This window comes from Mauremys reevesii, linkage group 11 (genome assembly GCF_016161935.1).
Source record: "Mauremys reevesii isolate NIE-2019 linkage group 11, ASM1616193v1, whole genome shotgun sequence".
Taxonomy (NCBI): Eukaryota; Metazoa; Chordata; order Testudines; family Geoemydidae; genus Mauremys; species Mauremys reevesii.
This window is the reverse complement of record NC_052633.1, coordinates 36,319,095-36,342,361: the sequence shown is the minus strand read 5'-3', so window position 1 is coordinate 36,342,361 and position 23,267 is coordinate 36,319,095. Positions and strand designations below refer to the sequence as shown.

Below are 23,267 nucleotides of genomic sequence, written 5' to 3'. Positions count from 1 at the left end.
ACAATGCCACTCTGTCCCCAACATGAAAAGATTACAACGGAAGGGAGTTTTATTTGTTAAACTACTAGAACTATTTCCTGTAGTCAGCTGCCTTTTAAACCTTTTCAGCTAAGGACATAGTGACATGAATTGCTCCGTACTACCCAGCCCCACATGCTTTAGATCTTGTCTGGTTTGAACCGAACCGTAGAGAAATCCATACCTCTTTAGACTTGACTTTGATTACTTACTAACTGAAGATTCTTTGGTTTTAATTACAACTATTTTCTAAACTCTCCTGAAAACATTGCATCTTCTTGTTGGCTGAACACTAGACACCTACTGTATTTGCAGACTATAAAACTTCTCAAAAGGAACTTTGTTAAATTAAAATTGACAATTTGTCTTTGAACTCTTGATTTTAAGCAAGGCAGTTTTACTAGATTTTCCTGCCCTGGGGAAAATAGCAAAACTAACTTAAGGAACAAAGGCAGGAATTTCAGCCCACCTCAACCAAATGACCTGCTGAAAAAACAGTGAAATTTAACCACTTAGGGACAGATTGTCTTGTTAACTATGCACATAATATACAGTTTAGGTTTGCTATTTGTTTATCAATGATTAAAAAACCAGGGATTTCATTAGGCAGTATTTTCAAAGGGAAAATAAACTTGCCAGACATGAATGAAGTAAGACTGAATTTTAAGGAGTTGTATGGCTAAAAACCCTTCAGCAATGCAGATGAAGAGTAAACTACAAACACTAAGGAACAAACAATGCAAAATACACACACTACAGGAGAACAAAAAAGTTAGAATGCTTTAAAAACTGCTGCACTTTAAGGGAAAAAGGCTGAACCAAGAAGAGTAGTGACAAAAGGATTCCAGTGAAAAATTAATAATGGCAAGCTTCACAGGATTAGTACACACCTTCCCTTGGTGGATTCTCTTGTAGTTTTACCCCTCCAGAATGCAAAGGTCCAACCGTAGTCGGCAATTCTGTTAGCTGCCTCTTTTCACAACTGAAGTCTGGGAGTCGTGGAGCTTGCGGTCTAGTTTTTCTTGCAGGATTCAGGAAAAAGCAGTATGCACACCTAAATGCTGCACACAGGTTTACAAAAGCATACATAATAATAATCTCACTAAGTTGACTTCAAGTCTCAACATACTAGTATTCAGATACATATTTCCCAAGAAATAAAACTTTGAGTTTCCAGAAAAATAAAGCAGTGTGACAATATAAAGACACTAAAGGACTTTTGTTTTTAAATTAAAAATAGTTTTAAAAAATTGGTTAATAGAGCTATGTAGCGTGTCTTCCAACTTCAGGCCTAAGAGCATCACCACCGAACCTACTTGGGCCCCTCTATACTTCTTCCATTTTCCTCTGTGCGCAGTTGAATGCATGTTCCCTTTCAGCTCTGCTGCTGCTACTTGTGAACACTTCTGGTAAGCATTATTAGGGCTGTCACAAACATCAACAAAACATGCACCTCATGATACACAAAGTATTGCCAAATGCATAAACTGAATCTTTCATCTGTGATTTGGAGTTGTTGACAGATTGTGTATGGAAGAAAAGGATACTTAAAGATTTATAATACAAGACCATTCTTTTGGGGGTTTTGTTGTTGTTGGGTTTTTTAATAGTCCAGTATGGATATCCATTGCCTTTAAATTATTCTGTCAATTATTACGTAGTCATTTCCTTCCCTGAGGGCTACACCTTGATGTGGTGGGAAGACTTGAGAGTTCTCATGAACTGGAGAGCTATGCTAGCAGGAGTTTAACTTCTGGTAGGACCACTCCAGCCAGCCAGGTCAAAGACTAGGGACCAGACAAAAAGCAGTCCATTGCAGGAGTAGACAAGACTCCTAGCCCCAGTAGGCAGCTCGTCTAGGAGAAGACATACTCTGTATTAAAACCGGAGCTAGCCAGTCATGGCCCACAGACTTTGGCGGAGCAGCCACTCTCTTCTTCAGGCTGCAGTGATCTTAGCAAGTGAAACTGGCACAGCCCAGGCTCAAGGCCCTGGTCACTTTGGCCATCAATGGGATCTGCATATGATTGTCTCAATTGTTTCTCCTGCACCTCACAAAGTGCTGCATCTTTGTTTGACCGACCATTTGCACCAGCAAAACAAAATGGCCAAAAAGGATGAGAGAATTACAACCAACTTGCTACCACTTTGAAAAATTATTTGTGTAGGTCTACAGTCCTTAAATGGAGCTCATCCATCAAACTCGATGGGAGACTACATTATTACTTGAAAAATAACCTGCTCTTGTGGTATTTAGTAAGGAAAGCCACGTTTGTGTTGGAAAAACATTAAATGCTGTCCAATAATTTAAAATACACTTTTACAAAAGACCAAACAAAAGTCTCTTTCTTGCACATTTTGACTGTTTGTTGCTCAGACTGATACATAGCATGCATGCTGTAATATCAATCAGAAATAAAGTAATTGTTGCCTATTGTGCTGTATATTTTCTCCCAAACAGAGAGACAGGCCCCCATGCACAGTGGAAAGAAAAGAGATGTCTGAAACTATTTCTTACACATTAGACTTACTGTAGTTTTATTTTGCCTCTTTTGTACATCATCTGTGTTCAATAAAGAACTGTGTCTGTCTTAAGTTATTGTCAGCCATAAATTGACATATAACCTCCAGGGCTTGTTCCTACTCCTGTTTTGATGCCTCCCTGAGATCTTCTTGCCAAAACAAGATTTTCTTTAAGTTCTGGTAAAGCGAAGCACTTTAATGTCCGATAGTTTTTAGCTATAAAACCCTTCTGAGAACTATTCATAGCCCGTAGTGATTCTCAAGGATGTTTTGGAAGAGGCTTATTTCTCCTGAATAGTTTTACACACACAATATCCTCAGCCTGAAAGTTGTAATAAAGTACTTTTTTAAAACTTAAAATGTATCCTAAGCTACTGAATCGTAAATTACCATAAGTAGCATTTCTTAGCTTGTACTAAGAACTTAACTAGAATCAAAATGTTACAGTGCTGCAACAGTCTCTAATGAAGTACAAAACTTGTATTTGAGAAGTAATTTTTTTTTTTTTAAAAAGAACAGACTATGCAAGTTAGTTCTTACCAATGTATTCAAATTCCTCCTTCAGAGCCATACCATTATGAGAAAAACACTGTTGACATATAAGGGCATACCTACAAAAAAAAAAAAAAAGGAGTAAAAATACAGGTGTTAAGTTGAAGCTAAGTATTGAGACAATGGAACTGCTGTATAGTATTTAAGCTGAGAAACTTTTAATATATTTAAAATATTATTAACAAGTAATGCCCAATCCATTTATGAAAAATGTACTAGTTAGCAGGGTCTCTTCACTTATACATCAGAAAAAGACAAGTTTTTAATCATCATCTTAAGAATTAAACCAAGATGGCTAGCGCGTAACCTGTCATATAGCTGCAAATTAAGCATCTGTTTCATACTAGACTCAATAGAAGCCACATCAAAAATACTGGTAATTCAATTTTTATGGTGAAATACAATGATCTGATTAATAGCTCCTCTAACAGAGTTCGCAGGCCAGCTCAAGTGGGTTTGGGACAGTTCAGCAGGCAATTAGTTATAAGCAATTAAAAAGATGACATATGAAAAGAAATTAAGTCTTGGATGTTTTTAGGTGATAGTGCTCTAGTGAAAAAGAAAAGCCTTATTGAAGTGTGAGAGGGAGAATGAATTAAACTATCATTTTAAAACTGCTCGTGCTAGAGTTTACGCTTCTGAGAGTGGGGCAAAAGAGTTCCGGTGAGGCATTAGAGAGCCACTTCATTAGGAAAACTGTATATAAAGCCAGCAATAAACATAAGCAGCAGAATTCTAGAATATCTAATCCTGCACAAACAAAAACCAGACTTTCAACTCATTGTGTATGTGCTTTGTTACTTAATATCATTAGCAAAATTTTACCTGTTCTGTGGACCATCACCAACTAAGTATTCAACAACTCTATCCAAAGCTCCCCTTTCTCGAGGAAGAATAGGTCTTGCTAAAGGAGGGCCTGGTGGATGGAGACCTAACAAATGAAGTAAACATAATGAATTGACTTTTAACTACAAAGTCCTACTACATAATGCACTAGTTCTACTGTACATGCTAATACAGTGTATTAATATGTGCAGTATTTCTAAACTGTCACATTTGTGAAATCCACTAGGGAAGTTGTACCACTTTAGATCAAGCCCAACATAGTCGGACTGCAGCTAGTTTTCTTTTCTTCAATATGTCATTCTTAAAATTCAATTGCTCTTGCTGTTTGAATGTTTCAGTTTTATCAGTTACTAAATGTGGACTTAAAGTTATGATTTCTAAATCACTTATTTAAAAATACTGGTAAGTTTAATACTAAAAACTTGTTCAAAAATCAAATCTTTGAGGAAAAGGATTATTAAAAAGCAAAAATCCACCCTTGTAAACTGAAGAACATTTGAAGGAATGAGTATGAACACACAACATGCCCAATTCTCATTTATCTTAAGGCCCTTTAACACCATGCTGTCAGCGTAAAGGGGTGCTTACAGTGGGTGTAAATATACAAGCACACACTGGTGCTTTTGTATTTGCTGGAACAAGGGATCTCACCTCAAAACACTTTTGCTCTCACTGCCTATATTAGCCAGACGAGACAGAAACTAGGGGGAAAACGTTCACCTGCCCCTCAAATGTAGATTACCAAAAATCCAAAAGGTTAGACAAAGTCAGTCTAGATAGCCCAAAATTAGAATCTTAAAAATATGATCTTGCATACCAGCATCTTAATACCAACAATGGACAATAGATTCTCTCTTAGTACTAAATGGTACTGCAGAGAACAGATGAGGAACCCAAGACTGAACACAAAAATGCTGTTATAAAACAAATAAATTAATAAACCACTGTATGGTGATGCTAAAGAGAGTGATCTTGTTTAGCAGTACAGTAGTTAGGGAAGGCTACTGGTGCATTCTTCTCTGTTAATTTAAAGGATCAAACAGAAAAAAATTACAGTACCTTTATGATCCCAAACTATTTTAGAGGGCAAGCCTTAACTTTTTGCATTGCCATTAATATTACTTGACATTTATGAACACCTGTGGTAGAAAACCTATCAACCATTGCTTCAATGAAGTTTCATCTCTAATAGAGATACCATATTATGGATCATCTCCCTCTCATTTAAAATCATGAAATCTCCATTTTGGAAACTATAGCAGATGATGCAACATGAAAAAATAGCGAAGAGGAAGAATTTACATACTTGTAGTCATCTTTCATAAGTGTTTTGTCCTCTCAAATGAATTAATCTCACAATCAGATTTTGCTTCTTTTTGTCTCCCCTCACATATAGAAATAAGACCACCCAACTCTATAGACCAGAGTTTGGGAACAGCAGGTCTGCTGTACAAGACATATGCAACCTTTAAAAACCTGCAAATTTCCTGTAGCTTTAACTCTTCTCTTCCTTACTCCTGAAGTTGTCAGCCACATTATGGAAAAATTCTTGTCAAATTAATTTTTCAAATCTAAGTAGTCTCAATTATACAAAACCCGTCAAGTATTAAAAATTATTATTCCATCTCCCCAAGCTCTCACATTAGCGGTCAAGAGTCAAAATTTGGCCAAGAGCTTAATGAATAATAATACATGGGTACCCTGTGATACACTGATAACAAATACTGAACAGATTTTACTATTGTCATTTCCAGCCACCTCCTCTCCCATTACTGGATGCCTACATAAACACACTGAGTAGTAGTATATGTTTTAAAGAGAAATTTGCCTCCAACCCAAAATAGTTCTATGCCCTGAAATTTGCAATTCTCTAATCTTCAGAAATAAACCTTACATTGCCATATCATTCTTCTAGTTTCCCATAAGTGAGTTATAAAGTCTGGGCAGACTTTATACTGAAGATTTTTTTGTTCCAAAGTTTAAGCAGTTCATCAGTCAGCAAAACTCAAACTGCTTTTGAAAACAGGGTAACAATGCAGGTGGTAAGGATGAAAAGCTTTGACTTAGACTTCATCCACACTTAACTTTTATGTTTAACAAATCTGAATTGAAAGCATTTATTAATAGATTAAAGCTACAACCAAAATGTTGATTCATGAATAACCAATTTTAAGGTAAACAAAGTTAACTAACTTTAACTACAATGTACTGTTACAGTACCATTAAATGTCAAGACCCTAAAATTGAGACATCCCTCAAAATGCAACACAGGAAAATTTCTGATGAAGTTTTTTTGGTAATGATTCACAAAGAAAACAACACTTTGAATGAAAAAGGCTTTTGAAAACCTATGTTTAAAGACAATAAAAATGCTGACAGAAAAGGGTTATTGTGTTTTCTGTAACTCCCCACTCCTGCAATAGATTAAGGGGTAGAAAAGTGACATATGTTTACTGAAATACAGAATGAAGAATTGCTAAATGGTAAAATTAAGAGCTTTGTAAGCTATATTTTAATAATTTGTAATTATGGATAGTGAATGGGTTTAGATGAGGTAACACTTAGGCCAAGGCCTTGCCTGGCATAAGTGTGGTTTTGCCAATTCTTCTTTGATATAAATTGCTGTTTTGTTTAAAATGATATTATTGCTGGCAAGATACATAATGTGTCATGTTGGAAGATGTAAATAAGAGATACATAAATATGTCATGATAAATATAAAATCCCAGTTTTCTGGGAAAGCTAGGAACAGGGTGACATAGACAGGGGCGGCTCTAGACACCAGCGCGCCAAGCAGGCGCTTGGGGTGGCCGTTTCCCGGGGGGGCGGCATTTGGCTCCGGTGGAGCTCCCGCCGGCATGCCTGCGGCAGGTCCACCGGAGCCCGGGACGAGCGGACCTGCCGCAGGCATGACTGCGGCGGGTCCCGTCTTCCCGCGGCTCCGGTTGAGCTCCCGCAGGCATGACTGCGGCAGGTCCGCTCGTCCCGGGCTCCGGTGGACCTGCCGCAGGCATGCCGGCAGGAGCTCAACCGGAGCCGCGGGAAGAGGGGACCCGCCGCGGGACCGGGGAAGGGCGGCGCAGCGCTCCGCGCTGCTTGGGGCAGCCCGATTTCTAGAGCCGCCCCTGGACATAGAATGACATGACCCCAAAACTGCAAAACCAGCAGGAAAAATGCAGAAGTTGGGTAATTGAAGTTTGCGCGTGCATATTGTATGGGTTACATGCACACACAAAAATGAAGGGGTGATGTGGTAAAAGCCTAGTGGATAAAATTAAGTAATCTGTAATGTAAAAAATGTATAAGAGACTCAAGTGAACAAAGCCGAAATTAGAGAGACACTGCACCAGAAACTGCAGGAATAGGACTGAAGGACTAGACCAACAGATCAGAGAAGGTGATGATCATCATGGAAGGAAAAAGAACTTTCCAGTGCCCTGGAATGCAGCCATTTGGGCCCATTTACCTATTCCATCTTGTCTGTTATTGGCATAAGCATATGTTCAGACATTATAAGTGACAATACTTCTGTTTGAAATTGTATAAAGGCAAAAACTGATTAAGCCTAAATTGGGTGATTCAGTTTCCCACTTTGATATCCAACATTGGCATCCCTCGGTGGCATGAGTCCATGATGTCGTGTTCCCACTTCTGGCTCTTCAGGATTATGAAGTCTCCAGATACTATCAAGGCTTGGAAGGCTGTAGAGAACAGTGCCCTGGCCTCCAGCCATGGTGTTGTCCAACACCGAGACAAGAAAGTAAGTTCTCATAATCATAATGGAAGAGTATGTTAATATATCAGAGGGGTAGCCATGTTAGTCTGGATCTGTAGAAAGCAACATGTGTCTGACGAAGTGGGTATTCACCCACGAAAGCTTATGCTCCAATACATCTGCTAGTCTTTAAGGTGCCACAGGACTCTTTGTTGCTATGTTAATATAATTTGCCACTGAGGGATCTGACAGAAAAGTCTTAGCCGAGGAAGAACCTTGGGACATAGTTAAAAAGACTTAAGAGTAAAGTTGGGAATAAGAAATATAAAAATTCCCCATGAACTGTATATGGAAGTAGTATATTTAATGATTTTGTGTCTGAGGGACAAGTTAAAGAATGCTGCAAACAGTTAAAAGTACAGAATAGAGAAGTTGTGACCAATGATCAAATGACAAACTACAGTATTTGCTCTGGGTAAAAATCAATCACTGAGCTATGACAGTGAGAAACTAAGCACAACACTGGTTATTGTGCAGTTATGGAAAGACAGAACACACAGTAATATGTCCAAGAATATAAAGTGCAATCAAACTATAGAAAATTTAAGGAAACGTAAGGACACTGGTACTAGTGAGGACTTGTCCCATCTGTACCTTTGGGAAGAAGATAATGGCTACTCTGATTTGTATTCCCCCTCAACCTATAAACCTTTTTGCTAAAATGCTGGCCAGCAGTAACACTAAAGATTATAGACCTCTCTAATTGTTAAAAGTTTGTGTTAAGTCACGGAAGGACAAATTCAGTGGTGGATGCCACCCACCACAAGGATCCATGAAAATATATTTGTTTGTGCTAGAAACAGAGAAAAAGGTAGGGAGGGGGCAGCATGTGGGGAGGGGGTGCTCTGGACTAAGCCTGGGGCAGGGGTTTGGGTGCAGAAGGGGGCTCTGAGATGTTGCAGAATGGTAGAGTGCAGGGTGTGGGTTCTGGGAGTTTGGGTGCAGGAGGGGGCTCTGGTCTGGGGCAGAGTGTTGGGGTGCAGTAGAGGGTACAAGGTGCTGGCTCTGGGAGGGGGTCAGTGTTGGGGCTTTGGGCGCAGAAGGATGTATGGGGTACTGGCACTGTGAGGTGGCTCATGGCTGGGGGTTCAGGTGCAGGAGAGGGTTTCGGGTGCTGGCTCCAGGAGGGGACTCAGGGTTGCCTCCTGCTGGGCAGCACTTACCTCTGGCAGTTCCCAGCCGGCGGCAGGTGCAACAAGGCTAAGGCAGGCTCCCTGCCTACCCAGTACCACACCGCTTCCGGAAGGGGCCAACGTGCGCTGTCCCTCTGTGCGAGCCCCGCCCCACACAACTCTCCCGGCCAATGGGAGCTGCGGGGGAGGTGCTTGCAGGCAGGAGCAGCACGTGGAGGGAGACCCCGGCCCCACCCACGGGGCTGCAGGGCTGCTGGCCACTTCCGGGAGTGGCGTAGGGCCGGGGTAGGCAGGGAATCTGCCTTAGTGGCAGCCACACTATGCCGCCAGAGATCATGATCAGCTGGGAGATCCTCTAGGATTGACCAGTCAATTGCAATCGACTGATTGGTGACCATTGTTCTAGACTAATACATAGTCTTACTTCAAAAGGCAGCTTTGCATATACACACAGACTAATGTATTATCATTATACATATATCTCATGCAATGTATTGTATTTTCCTAACAAAACAAGGGTTGGTTTTTTTTGTATATTTTGAATACAAAAGTAGGTTGAAAATCAGAAAAAACAAAATACTACTTTTTCTAAAACTTGGGAATTTTTCAGTAAAAATCTGTTTAAACTGAAAATGAAGGGGCTTATAAGTTATAAGTTTATTTTATAATTTTTTGGTTTATATATTGTAGGCACCTGTGTTTTGAAGTGCTCAAAATACAGGGGAAAACTTATGAATGGCTCAGTCCTCAAACCAAATACAATCTGAGTTTATATATTTGTGGCATAACTTGCCAATTGGGGAGCATCAAAAATCCACATGAATTGGTTAAAAATGTTTAAAGAGAAAACATAATATTTAGCAAAATGGTTATTGGAATATTTTCTAAAATGGTTTTTTAATTACCAAGTTAAACTGTATTAAAACCAACAACAAGCTTCTCTTGGGAGTTTATATCTGAATAGATAGAAATAGTTGCCCCTTCATATAGTTTTAAAAGGTAGTAGTTGGGAATGGAACCCACAAGTGACTGAGGCAGTCACTAAATTGAAACAGGTATTAGCCTCAATTCCAGTGTTGGTTCAGCCTGACTATTCACAACCTTTTGTGTTGGAATTAGCTGCTACAGAAATAGCACTGGCAGTCGCCTTGGGTCAGCATAGGAATTCAAAACTCAGACCAACTGCTTATGCATTGAGATACTAGCTCCTATAGAACAGAAATATACCTGGTATGAAAGACATATGTTAGCTACATTTGGGCTGATAAGCATTTTGCTTATATTGTGGGACCATCATCTTTAATTATCAATATACACCCCAGTACAATTCTTGTTATTTGCCCAAGCATTAATGGAAACCCCGAAGAGGGCTAATCAGTCACAATAATGAGGAAGCTGAAAATCACACTATAGCTATAGGTAATGTGAAAGGCAATGGGTACATATATATTAATAGATGCTTGACAAGCTTTAAAAGATATCCACATAGGGAAAATGCATAGCCTCATTACCAAAAAATATCTGCTAGACTGGTATAGGAATGAAACAACTAGTCACAGAGGTTAATATCCTCTGGAATCTAGCTGTGGTAACATCACATCCTAATTATAATTAAAAAAAAAAGCCTTTTGTATAGTAAAGCCTCCCCCCCCCCCCCCCCCCACTTTCACTGCCAATAAAGCATCCTCAAAGACTCCAGTTTTAAGGAACATGTCCAGCCATGTACCTCACATACTGGAAGACACATGGATGGTGGCAAGCACCTCTTCTGGACTGCTGCACAGAGGTGCAAGTCAAATGGATCTGTTGATATGATGCCCTAGGGGCCATGTCACAAAGCTGTGGTATAGATCATAATAATGAAACAGAAACCCAAGAAAGAAATCATCTCAACTGCCAGGACAGCTGAGTACCTAGAATGGACATAAAATGTGGGAAATAAAGACTACTGTGTGGTTATAAGCCAGTAAAAATACAATCATGGATGGAAAGTGTGCCCATTCAATCAGCTCAATTGGTATTTTATTCTTAAAATTCAAAACTTAATTGAATTAGCCAAAATTATACCTATACTCAAATTTGTTGAGCCAGTAATAGTAAAAAGTCAACTAAGCTTTGGCACTAAGCTATGCAATTATTTCCTAACTTTAAAATACCTACTGTAAAATTAAATCTGTACTTAAAAGTCTTTATTAAAATAACATACATACCATAGAATTCACATGCAAGAACAATTAAATACAATAGATAATTAGACAGTTTGTTACAGCCAGTTACTGGGACCAAAGGAATACAATTGAGGAACATCCAGATATGGCATTTAGTTTTAAGATAGTATTATGGATACAGGTGTTGATAATTGTATTAATGCTTATAATGTGTTTAAGATAAAGTGGATTTGTGGCTCAGTTTCCCACTTGAAGCCCCAACAAAAATCAGTTCATCTGATGAAAGCGATAAAAATGAAAATTTATGCTTTCTACCATCTTCAGTTGGCTTGAAGACTCTATCCCATCCTTATGGATGATGACCAGTTATACTGTCTTTATCACCTCCTCGCTGGACTACTGCAAAGCAATATACTTGGACAAGAAGCAATCAATGCTTAGGAAACTCAGAGTATAGACTGTTGAAGCATGTTACCTAAGCAACATGGGTTATGATGCGCACATCCAACCTGCTCCCTGCTCTGACACTGGTTTCCCCACAGACTATCCAATCAAGTTCAAGGTCTTGGTCCTTACCTTCAAAGTTGCTTAATGGCCTATGCCCAGAATATTGAAGAGACTGCCTAACGCACAGAAGGAAGTGCTCTCGCAACTACTTTGCTCCTCAGGCACAACAGAACTTACTACCTTTAGTATTACTACTTTAAGAGTAAAACTCGCCTGTGCAGGAGATAAAGCCTTCTTTGGAGGACAGTCCCAGACCGTGGAATAAACTCCCACCGGAACTAGCTACCACCACAAACCTGAGCATCTACCACTAAGTGAAATGTACCTTTGCCTTACTTAACAAAACATAAAGCAGCATGTATTCATTTATAAGTATATAATACTAAACTGTAGAAGATTTCACCCTGGGGGGAGAAGGTGAGAGAAAAAGTTAACCACACATGACAGATGTTCATGAGATTGCTCAATGCACTACTGCAAAAAACTCTCAGCTACTACAGTGATGAGGGCTGTATAAGAACCTAAACAGAACACAATATATGGAACAATCATATTAATTACATGCTATGTCAAGACACACTCAGGAGGGCAACCCAAAAAAGACAGTTACCTCTTTTTTTGTAACTGGTGTTCTTCGAGATACGTTGCTCACGTCCATTCCATTGTAGGTGTTGTGCTCGCCACACACACCAGTGCTGGAAGTTTTTCCCTCAGCGGTATCCACAGGGGATCAGCTCTGGCATCCTCTGGAGTGGCGCATATATGCCATGGTATAAGGGGCACTGTCGGCTCCCCCCACCCTCAGTTCCATTTTGCCGGAAACTCCAACAGTGGGGAAGGAGGACGGGTCATAGAATAGACATGAGAAACATCTCGAAGAACACCAGTTATGGAAAAGGTAACTGTCTTTTTTTCTTCAAGTGCTTGCTTATGTCCATTCCATTGTAGGTGACTCCCAAGCAGTACCACTGGAGGCGGGTAGGAGTTCATGGATGTGTCGACTGCAACACAGCTCTGCCAAATCCAGCATCATCTCTGGCCTACTGAGTGATGGCATAACGCGTTGTAAATGTGTGCACTGAAGACCATATGTCCACAGATGTCCTGGATGGGGATATGCACTAGGAAGAATGCTGAGGATGCTTGAGCTCTGGTCGAGTAGGCCTTCAATACAGGTGGCAGTTCAGCCTGTGCTAAATCATAACATAACCAGACACAGGAGGTGATCCAGTGCGAGATCCTCTGCAAGGACACTGGAAGGCCTTTCATCCTGTCCACTGTCTCAGTGAAGTGTTGGGTTGACATTTGGAAGGGCTTGGTGCGCTCCAGGTAGAACACTAGGGCGTGCCAGACATCCAAAGTATGCAGCTGCCTCTCCTCTGCGGCGGAGTGCGGCTTTGGATAGAGAACCAGGAGATATCCTGGTTAACATAGAAGTGGCACCATCTTAGGCAGGAATGCAGGATGGGGTCACAGCTGGACCTTGTCTTTGTAGAAAACTGTATAAGGAGGTCAGGAAGTAAAGGCTTTAAATTTCAGATACTTGTCTTGCCAAGTTAATGGCTACAAGGAAGGCAACCTTCCATGACAGGTGTGACATGGAACAAGAGGCCAGGGACTCTAAGGGAGGTCCTGGAGCCTCAAGAGGACACAGTTGAGGTCCCACTGTGGAACCGGATCCCAGACCAGTGAGAAAAGTTGCTCTAGGCCTTTTTGGAACTGGATGGACATGTCCTGTGAGAACACCAATTTTCCCTGGTGTGGAAGGCCGATATGGCTGCTAATTGCATCCTGATAAAGGAAAAAGCGGGGCCTTGATGCTTAAGGTACAGCAGGTAATCCAGGATAGACTGCAAAAGACCTTGTTGGGGAGATGCCACATAGGAGAATCGCTTCCACTTTGCTAGGTAAGTCGTTCTGGTGGAGGACTTTCTGCTTTCCAAGAGGACTTGCTGTACATGGCTGGAGCAGGCCCTCTCCTCTGTGTTCAACCATGCAGCAACCAAGCCATGAGATGAAAGAAGTGAAGGTTCAGGTGCAGTAGCTGCCCGTGGTCTTGTGAGAGGAGATCTGGGCAGCTGAGCAGTGGCCATAGAGGGGCCACTGCCAGATCCATGAGCTTGCTGAACCAGAGTTGGCGAGGCCACGCTGGAGAGATCATGATGACCCATGCTTTGTTTGTTTTGACTTTTGCTAGGATCCTACTGATAAGTGGAATCGGCGGAAATGCGTACATCAAATCCCCCTCCCACAACAGAAGGAAGGCATTGGAGACTTAGGGCTGGTCTACACTGGCGGGAGGAGGGGGGGTTCGAACTAAGATATGCAATTTCAGCTACACCATTTGCATAGCTGAAATTGAAGTATCTTAGTTTGACTTACCTGGTCATCCTCACGGCGGCGAGTCAACTGCCGTGGCGCCCACGTCAACTGCGCTTACTCCTCCTGCCATGGTGGAGGACGGGCGTCGATTAGCGGATCGATTTATCGCGTCCAGATGAGACGCGATAAATCGATCCTCGATACATCGAACACTACCCGCCGATCCAGCAGGTAGTATAGATGTACCCAGAATCCCTGCCTAGGCCCTGAAAGGACTCATAGACTTTAAGGTCAGAAGGAACCATTATGATCATCTAGTCTGACCTCCTGCACAATGCAGGCCACAGAATCTCATCCACCCATTCCTGTAACAAACCCCTAACCTATGTCTGAGTTACTGAAGTCCTCAAATTGTGGTTTGAAGACCTCAAGCTGCAGGGAATCCTCCAGCAAGTGACCCATGCCCTATGCTGCAGAGGAAGGCGAAAAACCTCCAGGGCCTCTGCCAATCTGCCCTGGAGGAAAATTCCTTCCCGACCCCAAATATGGTGATCAGTTAAACCCTGAGCATGTGGGCAAGACTCACCAGCCAGCACCCAGGAAAGAATTCTCTGTAGTAACTCAGATCCCACCCCATCTAACATCCCATCACAGGCCACTGGGCATACTTACCTGCTGATAATCAAAGATCAGTTGCCAAATTAATTGCCAAAATTAGGCTATCCCATCATACCATCCCCTCCATACACTTATCAAGCTTAGTCTTAAAGCCAGATATGTCTTTTGCCCCCACTACTCCCCTTGGAAGGCTGTTCCAGAATTTCACTCCTCTAATGGTTAGAAACCTTCGTCTAATTTCAAGTCTAAACTTCCTAGTGTCCAGTTTATATCCATTTGTTCTTGTGTCCACATTGGTACTAAGCTTAAATAATTCCTCTCCCTCCCTAATATTTATCCCTCTGATATATTTATAAAGAGCAATCATATCCCCCCTCAACCTTCTTTTGGTTAGGCTAAACAAGCCAAGCTCTTCGAGTCTCCTTTCATAAGATCGGTTTTCCATTCCTCGGATCATCCTAGTAGCCCTTCTCTGTACCTGTTCCAGTTTGAATTCATCCTTCTTAAACATGGGAGACCAGAACTGCACACAGTATTCCAGATAAGGTCTCACCAGTGTCTTGTATAACGGTACTAACACCTTCTTATCTTTACTGGAAACACCTCGCCTGATGCATCCTAAAAATCGCATTAGCTTTTTTAACGGCCATATCACATTGGCGGCTCATAGTCATCCTGTGATCAAGCAGTACTCCGAGGTCCTTCTCCTCCTCTGTTACTTCCAACTGATGCCTCCCCAGCTTATAACAATAGTTTTTGTTATTAATCCCTAAATGCATGACCTTGCACTTTTCACTATTAAATTTCATCCTATTACTATTACTCCAGTTTACAAGGTCATCCAGGAGCAGTTCTGTTGGCACTTCCTGTTCTGTCTGGTGGCAAACAGGTCCACTTGGGAAGTTCCCCACTATTGGAAGAGCACTTGAATGATCTCTGGATGGAGGGACCACTTGTAGGGAGAGAAGAACCACCAGCTGAGATGATCTGCCAGCACATTCTGGATGCTGGGGAGGTGCGACACTTCAAGGTGGATGCTGTACTGGATACACAATCAGAGCACTTCCTGGCAGAGAGCTGATGAGCGGGCTCCCCCTTGCCTGTTGATGTAGATCATCGAAGCTGTGTTGTCCGTGAGTATCTGTACAACTCGACTGGAAAGATGGGGCAGGAAGACTCCACAGGCTAGGCAGACTGTTCTGAGTTCCCTGATGTTTATGTGCAACATCAGTTCCTCTGGGGACCATGTCCCTTGAGTTCGCAATATGCCAAGATGCGCTCCCCAGCCAAGGTCAGAAGCATCCAATATCAGAGATACCAAGGGTCGAGGTGTCAAACAGAACTCCTGCCAGCACCACCCTGGGGTCGTTCCACCACTGCAGGGAGGCTAGTGACAACCTTGTCCAGATGGTCTCTGGACGGGGCATAGACTATGGTCAGTCACTGCTGAAGGGGTCACAGCCTAAGCCTCGCATGACAGACAACATAAGTACATGCTGCCATGTCCTTAAGTACCAGGGACTGGCTCTTCTCCGGGTGCTTGCAGTGTTCTTAGGCACTGGTGAAGACAATAGGTACCTGGGAGCTCTTGTAGACGAAGGGAGTGCGCTGCACCGAGGCTGAGGTGAGCGTGGTCTTTTTGGGTCCAGGGCATAAAGTCCTTACAAATTTGGCATGGGTCTTTCCTATGCGCTTCCCCTAAGCACTTGAAACATCTCGAATGTGAGTTGCTCAAAGGCATAGACTTGTTGCAATCAGCACAAGATTTAACCCCCAGCAACCAGGTCATGCCTCGGCACTGGGACCAAGGACAGCTTCACTGTATAAAAGTGGGGTTGTCCAAACCAGTGGTTCTCAACCTTACCAGTCTACTGTACCCCTTTTCAGGAGTCTGATTGATTGTGTACCCCAAGTTTACCTCACTTAAAAACTGCTTGCTTACAAAATCAAACATAAAAATACAAAAGTGTCACAGCACACTATTACTGAAAAATTGCTTATTATCTAATTATATGGTAAAATTATAAAGTACATCGATTGGCATATAAATATTTTACTTACATTTCAGTGTATAGTATACAGAGCAGTATAAACAAGTCATTATCTGTATGAAATTTTAGTTTGTACTGACTTCACTACTGCTTTTTACGTAGCCTGTTGTAAAACTTGGCAAATATCTAAACTATCTATCTAAAACTACTTAAATTATCTAAACTAAGAAACTAAAACTATTTACATAAATTTCGAGTAAAACCACTAAGGGATGAGATTAGGGTGACCAGACAGCAAGTGTGAAAAATCGGGACATGGGTGAGGGGGTAATAGGAGCCTATATAAGAAAAAGACCCAAAAATCGGGACTGTCCCATCTGGTCACCCTGGATGAGATTGCCTAAGCAACAAGAGGTTCCAGCAACCATCACGGGCAGTAAGAAGGAACTGAAGAAGGGCAGGGTTGGTGGGGCCTTATGCCACCACCCAGCTCTAAAGGCAGCACTTTAAAATAGTGTTAAATATAAAAAATATGTTTTTAATTTATAAGGAGGAGTCGCACTCAGAAGCTTGCTGTGTGAAAGGGGTCACCAGTACAAAAAGTTTGAGAACCACTGTTTTAAGGTCACTGAGACAAAACACTCCCATTAAAAAGGAGTGGGCATAGCTGAATATAAAGCTTTAGAACACTCTGACAGCATACTATACTCTGGAAGAAAAGAAACTGAACACCTAAAATAGTCTAGTAATAATACTTTAGATGGAGGACTGAATTTTTAAATATTATAAGACTCTCCATAACATTTTATATTGCAAGCACATTTACTTGCTACATGTTAATAGTAAATGCAGAGAAGTGCATAAAGAAATCTAGATATATTAAATATGAGAACGTGCTCCACAAGAGTATCTTCAATCACTTGCATACTAATAACTCTGAAACCATGCATCTTAGTCTTCATGCTGTTATGGACAACAGTAATTAATATAAACATCAAAAGCAATCATTGTACGAAGACTGGTCATTTTTGCAAAGCTTGGCAAACTCTCAACTACCTGCTGGTTATTAATTTTCAAACATATGGGAGCTCTGTTGTGGTTCATGTTAAATTGATTCTCTTCTACAAAATACAATAATAAAAATGAATGAATATTCTTACTTCAGAGATAATTAAGCCCATTCATATTTGTTGCAAGTGATGCATAAACTTAGGTGGAAAGACATTTACTCTGATATTGAATTTAGTTTAGACTAAAATGTTGTGGTTGAGAGTGTACATGCACAAAAGTCAGGAAATCCAAAGATATGTCTTCCACAGTAACCATGACATAGTGTTTGTAATTTCTGTATATGAGAAATAAGTGAATCATCATATTATATACATATACACACATACAACAGAAACTACATATATGCAAAGGAAAACATGTCAGTTACTAAAGGAAACAATTTGATTTGTGCATGTAAAATATTAGCCACAAAACTTGCATTAATAGTTTCTTTTTACTTAAAAGACCTAGCAACTGTGCATTGCAATACACCCATTAAATACCGATTTCACTGTTCTATACTTAGAAGCTCAAATTCAAATAAACACAATTTAGTTCAATGTGCCTACATCTTAATATTGCTAAGAAAAATTACACATGGTTAAATAATTAAATATGAGCAAACATTTAACCAATTATTTCAGCAATCCAACAAGGAGCATATGCTTTAGGTACATGCCAAGTTTGAACTTGTTAAACACTGCCATTAAGTAGAGCTGTCTCACTGCAATACATTTACTGGTGGGAAAACTTCACTTTGGTAACTTAAGAAGCTTATCAGGATTTACTAAAAACTTTCCCCAACACCTCAGTTTTGGACTCAGAACCAACATTGGAAGTTTCACCATAAAGGTCATTTTCAAGTAGTTAATTGTTCGAGAACAGGGCATTACAATTAAAGTGTCTTCTCTAATCATTCTACAGAATTTGCTACCATCATAGGTCAGCATGAATTAACTTAATATGGTGAGAAGTTTAAATCCTGCTCCATTTAAAATCTTATCCCACTAAGTTGTTTTAAAGTATAGTAAAAATCCATTTCAAAATTAAATTGCCCAAGTTTCTCCTAATGAGAGAGAGAAAGATCATCAATGTACTGATATATTTTATTACCTAATGTAAGCCAAAAACTTAAAATAATCACTATAAACCTTAAAACTAAGGGGACATAAGTCACAGCTAAAAAAACTCCTTGGCAACAGTATAAAGAGAACAAAAACTACTCCACAGAATATGGATTAAATTGCAAAGAATGATATCAAGTATTTTTCATGGAGAATTTCCATTCTCAGTTTTGACCCAGAACTAAGCTGAAAAAGCATCTGCAAAGCAGGAGGCCCATTCAGAAGTGAACAGTTTGAAGTGTCTTGGGTAACTCACTATTTTTTAAACATCACAACTGTTGCTAAACCCCCTTTTATTGGACTACAGTACAAAATTAACATGCCATTTTTAGAAAAATCCATCTATCTAGCAGAAAAGATTTTAGGGTATGCAGTATTTTACACTATAACTCATGCTGCATCAACATCCCTGCTAGAATAAAAATTTAAATAAATGTCAAGATGCATAATAAAATATGTGCAGAGTTTAGTGAGAAACGAATGTATACTGAAAGCGTTTTCCTTTTTACCTGATTTATATAAAATCTAGAGCTTTCCTAAACCATGATCATAAAAAGGTATGTTATACTGTTGACTACAGAATACTGCAAAGTTTTATTGCCATTTAAACAAAGAAGCCATAACAGTTAAATGAGCTCAGGCAATAGGTTTCAGTATCACAAGGTGCCAGCTGTAAAGAGTTATGGCTAATTGAATATGGAACTCCTGCTTAATCAGATAACTGCTCTGCTATTTCCAAATGAAATGCCATTTCCATACTGTCTGAAAATGGCCTGTTTTATTGGTAACCAGAGAAAACAATATAAACTGTAAATAACATTAAGTGCTCTGTTTACCCATTCCAGGCACTGAAGTAGCAGGGGATCCAGGACGTCTTGGTAACACATTTGACTGCAAAGCTGGTGCAACGGTTCTTTCTGGAGGTCCACCAGGAGCTGAAGCGTCCCTTTGCAGACCAGGAGATGCTGCTAGTGGACCTGGAGCTTTGGGAGATCCCTGTTTAGGGCTTACTGGGGTGGCTGCAGAGATATTTCTTTGAGCTGGGGTCCGCTGACGAATTTCTGACAGGAACATGTACATACTGAATTTAATATTCGATACCATATTGCAAGTAACAAAAACACAAAGTATTACTATTCTAATCAGTAAGAGAAGTAATAAGCAGGAAGTCAAATACCTGTATACAAGACTACACTACAAAGACCAGTCATACTCTGAGGGCAGATCTACACTATGGGGGAAAATCGATATAAGATACGCAATTTCAGCTACGTGAATAACGTAGCTGAAGTCGAAGTATCTGATATCGAATTACTTACCGTCCTCACGGCGCGGGATCGACATCCGCGGCTCCCCATGTCGACTCCGCTACCGCCGTTCGCGTTGGTGTAGTTACGGAGTCTACATGAGCGCGTTCGGGGATCGATATCGCGTCTAGATGAGACGCGATATATCGATCCCCGAGAAATCGATTGCTACTCGCCGGCGGGTAGTGAAGACGTACCCTGATTAAGCATGCACTTCAGTATAAGCAGTTTGATCAAATACACAATCCTATATTTTAATACCAGCATTTGATTAACAACTGGTACATACTCAGAACAAAGTGTCTCCAAAGGTGCACTAATAGAGAGGTAATTGCTTAGTATACATATCTTAGTGTACAAAATGAGACATTAGTTGCTAGAATTAACTTGCTATACTCAAACAGAAAATCTGAACACAATGACTGATCACTAACTTAGGCTTTAGTTTAAATGTTTCCAAATATTGTTTCAAATTCTATGGAAGACTAAGTCATTTTGCTGGCAACTGGTAAAGTATTCAGTCTGAATTCCCCAGCAGTATTGGTAGTACACACCATTAATTTTCCAAATTAGAAAATCTAATGGTCCCTTCTTGCCTTAATCTATAATTTCAGTCTGCCCAGTTTCGTCCACCCTACTCTACCACCCTATTTTTTTTAGTGCGTGCTTGATTTGTTATTGCAGCAACAATGCACTGAGGGGGAATTATGAACTATGGTCTACCCTCCTGCCTTTTTAAGAAAGAGAAAAGCATGCTCAGACTGAATTATAGGCTGGTCATCAATACGGCAAACAATTTAAGGGGACCTCTTCAGTCCTCCTCACTCAGACAGAACTCCCATTTACACCAATAGGAATTTTGTTTGAGTAATGCATTGGGCCTTGGGCAGTTACAATTATTTATGGCAGAACTGAACAGCCACTAATTTAGCCATCCAGAAATTTGTTAACCAAACAGCTTTAATAATGAAATAGCATTTTTCTCTCACACACTTCTCTCCCCACTGGTTCCTAATAACCACTGGCACAACCATCTTCAGGCATCAGTGCCTGTCTCAAATACCTATGAAATAATGTACAACACTTGGAAATCCACCCTAAACACAATGACAAACTCCTTCACTCCATCCTTCCCCACAATTTCACATTATCCATGGGCAGTAGGACAGCTAACCGGTACGTCAACTTCTTCCTGGGCCACCTCAAGGAAGAATTACTGGAAAAATGTGCCATGAAACCAACGATATACCTGACATACATTGATGACATCTCCACATGCCTTTCACAACGTGTGACGCATCTTACCCAGTGCATCAAATGCCCCCAACAAAAACAATGTGGGTGAAACCAGACATTCACTACGCTTTCAAATGAACTCTCACAAAAAAAATGATAAATGACAAAAATACCCCATCACCTGTGGGTGAACACTTTTCACAAAGCCATCACTCCATGTCTGACCTCTCAGTCCTCATCCTCAAAGGAAACCTGCACAACACCTTCAAAGATGATCTTGAGAACTTAAATTCATAACTCTGCTAGAAAACAGACTAAAAAACAGACTAAAAATACACTAGTTTTAAGGCTCATTACAATTGTAACACACCCTACTGCCTGCTAACTCTTAATTTCCCACTTTATTTTAAGTACTACATGTGAACCTCTCGTGCTTAACAGTATGTCCCACCTTGTATTTAACTTGGACATTCTGGTCCCCTTCCTCAAACCCGAAGAACAACTCTGTGAAGACTTGTCCTTTCCACCAACAGAAGTTTGTACAATAAAAGACTTTACCTCACATATCTTGTCTGTCTTTAGAAACACACATTAAAAAAAAATTCCAGCTGTATTTATTGCTATAAACTCACTGCAGTAGGGTGGACATTTACATGAAATCAGCAGATAATAGTTTACTAAGCCCCCTTCCAAAGTGGGGAAACTCACAGAACACCAGTGTCCACCAGATGAAAATTAAACCCGTAGTGCGCATGACTGATGAAAGCAGCAAAGAGTCCTGTGGCACCTTATAGACTAACAGTCGTATTGGAGCATGAAAGCTCATGCTCCAATACGTCTGTTAGTCTATAAGGTGCCACAGGACTCTTTGCTGCTTTTACAGATCCAGACTAATATGGCTACCCCTCTGATACATGACTGATGAAGTGCATTGTAGGCACTTTCTTTTGGATGGTTTTCCTTGTTACCTACACTGATAAATGTTAGTGAATTTGGTGACAACAGCTTATTTGAAGATTTGTGTCAGGGGTTAACTGAGATCAAAGGGAAACTGGTCACATGTTACATTTAGGGAGTGAACTGTCCCGCAAAACCTCAGACTCGACAGATTACTGTATATTCAAATAATTAAACATAGGCCAGGTCTACATTACAAAGTTAAGTTGCCGCTGAGCAATGTAGCTGGGTCATGACAAATCCATACCTCTGAGGAAAGTAGCTATGCTGATCTAACCCTCGGTGCAGACAGCGCTAAATTCACAGAAGAATTCTTTCATTGACCCGGCTACTGACTCTTGGGGAGATGGATTACCTATGCAGATGGGAGAACCCCTCCCATCGCTGCGTGAGTGGCTACATTTAAGCATTACAGTGGTGTAGTTGCAGCACTGCAACTGTGCTGCTAAAGAATTTTAAGTGTACACATAGGCTTAGACAACAGTTGTCAGCCTCAAGTGCTGGCCAAAGGTTAACTGAACTCTGTTCATCCTCATTGGTGGTATAGGGGCCTACTGCTCTAGAAAGTATTGATCATTTTTATTATAAGTTGGTGCAATTAAATTAATTTTAACCATGTTTTACATTCAAGTGCCTCTTCACCTTGTTACACAATTTTTTTACAGAAAAGGGCAGGTCTAGATCAAGAGGTAACAGTAACCCTGCTGCACATACTGTATGGCAGGATCTCATTCTCCTCTAAAGAGTGGAGACAAAAAAAGTCAAAGAGATCAGATGTAGAACAGACATTAGAAAAGAGAGCTGTGATAAAACATTTACCAGGGATCAACTGTGTCAAACATGCTTCTCCCACTAAGCTCTCCACCTTCCCATCCCTCCTACATCTCCTTTGTAAAATCCTAAATGAAGTACACAAGTATCATATTTCAGCCTTCTCCCATCTCTATCCCATTCTTTTAGTCCAGTAGTCCCCAAACTTTTTGTCTGGCGGGCGCCAGACAAAGGACCATGGAGGTGGTCAAGCATCCGCCGAAATGCCGCCAAATTTCTGCGGCATTTTGGCGGCGACACCTCTCAATGACGTCACTTGTCGGTGGCAAGTGGCGTCATCGAGAGGCGTTGCCGCTGAATTTCGGCGGT

General features: G+C 40.7%; 1 protein-coding gene across 2 annotated transcripts in view; it reads right to left on the bottom strand.

Moving 5' to 3' along the window:
* LNPK (lunapark, ER junction formation factor) overlaps positions 1-23,267 on the bottom strand; it is a 77,938-nt gene that overhangs the window by 14,422 nt on the left and 40,249 nt on the right. For both annotated transcript variants that reach the window (XM_039495501.1, XM_039495502.1), the window contains exons 9-12: positions 19,464-19,688; positions 3,919-4,024; positions 3,082-3,152; positions 909-1,079 (exon numbers count right to left, since the gene is read on the bottom strand). In XM_039495501.1, the coding sequence (XP_039351435.1) occupies positions 909-1,079; positions 3,082-3,152; positions 3,919-4,024; positions 19,464-19,688 (573 nt within the window). The remainder of the gene's footprint in view (positions 1-908; positions 1,080-3,081; positions 3,153-3,918; positions 4,025-19,463; positions 19,689-23,267) is intronic.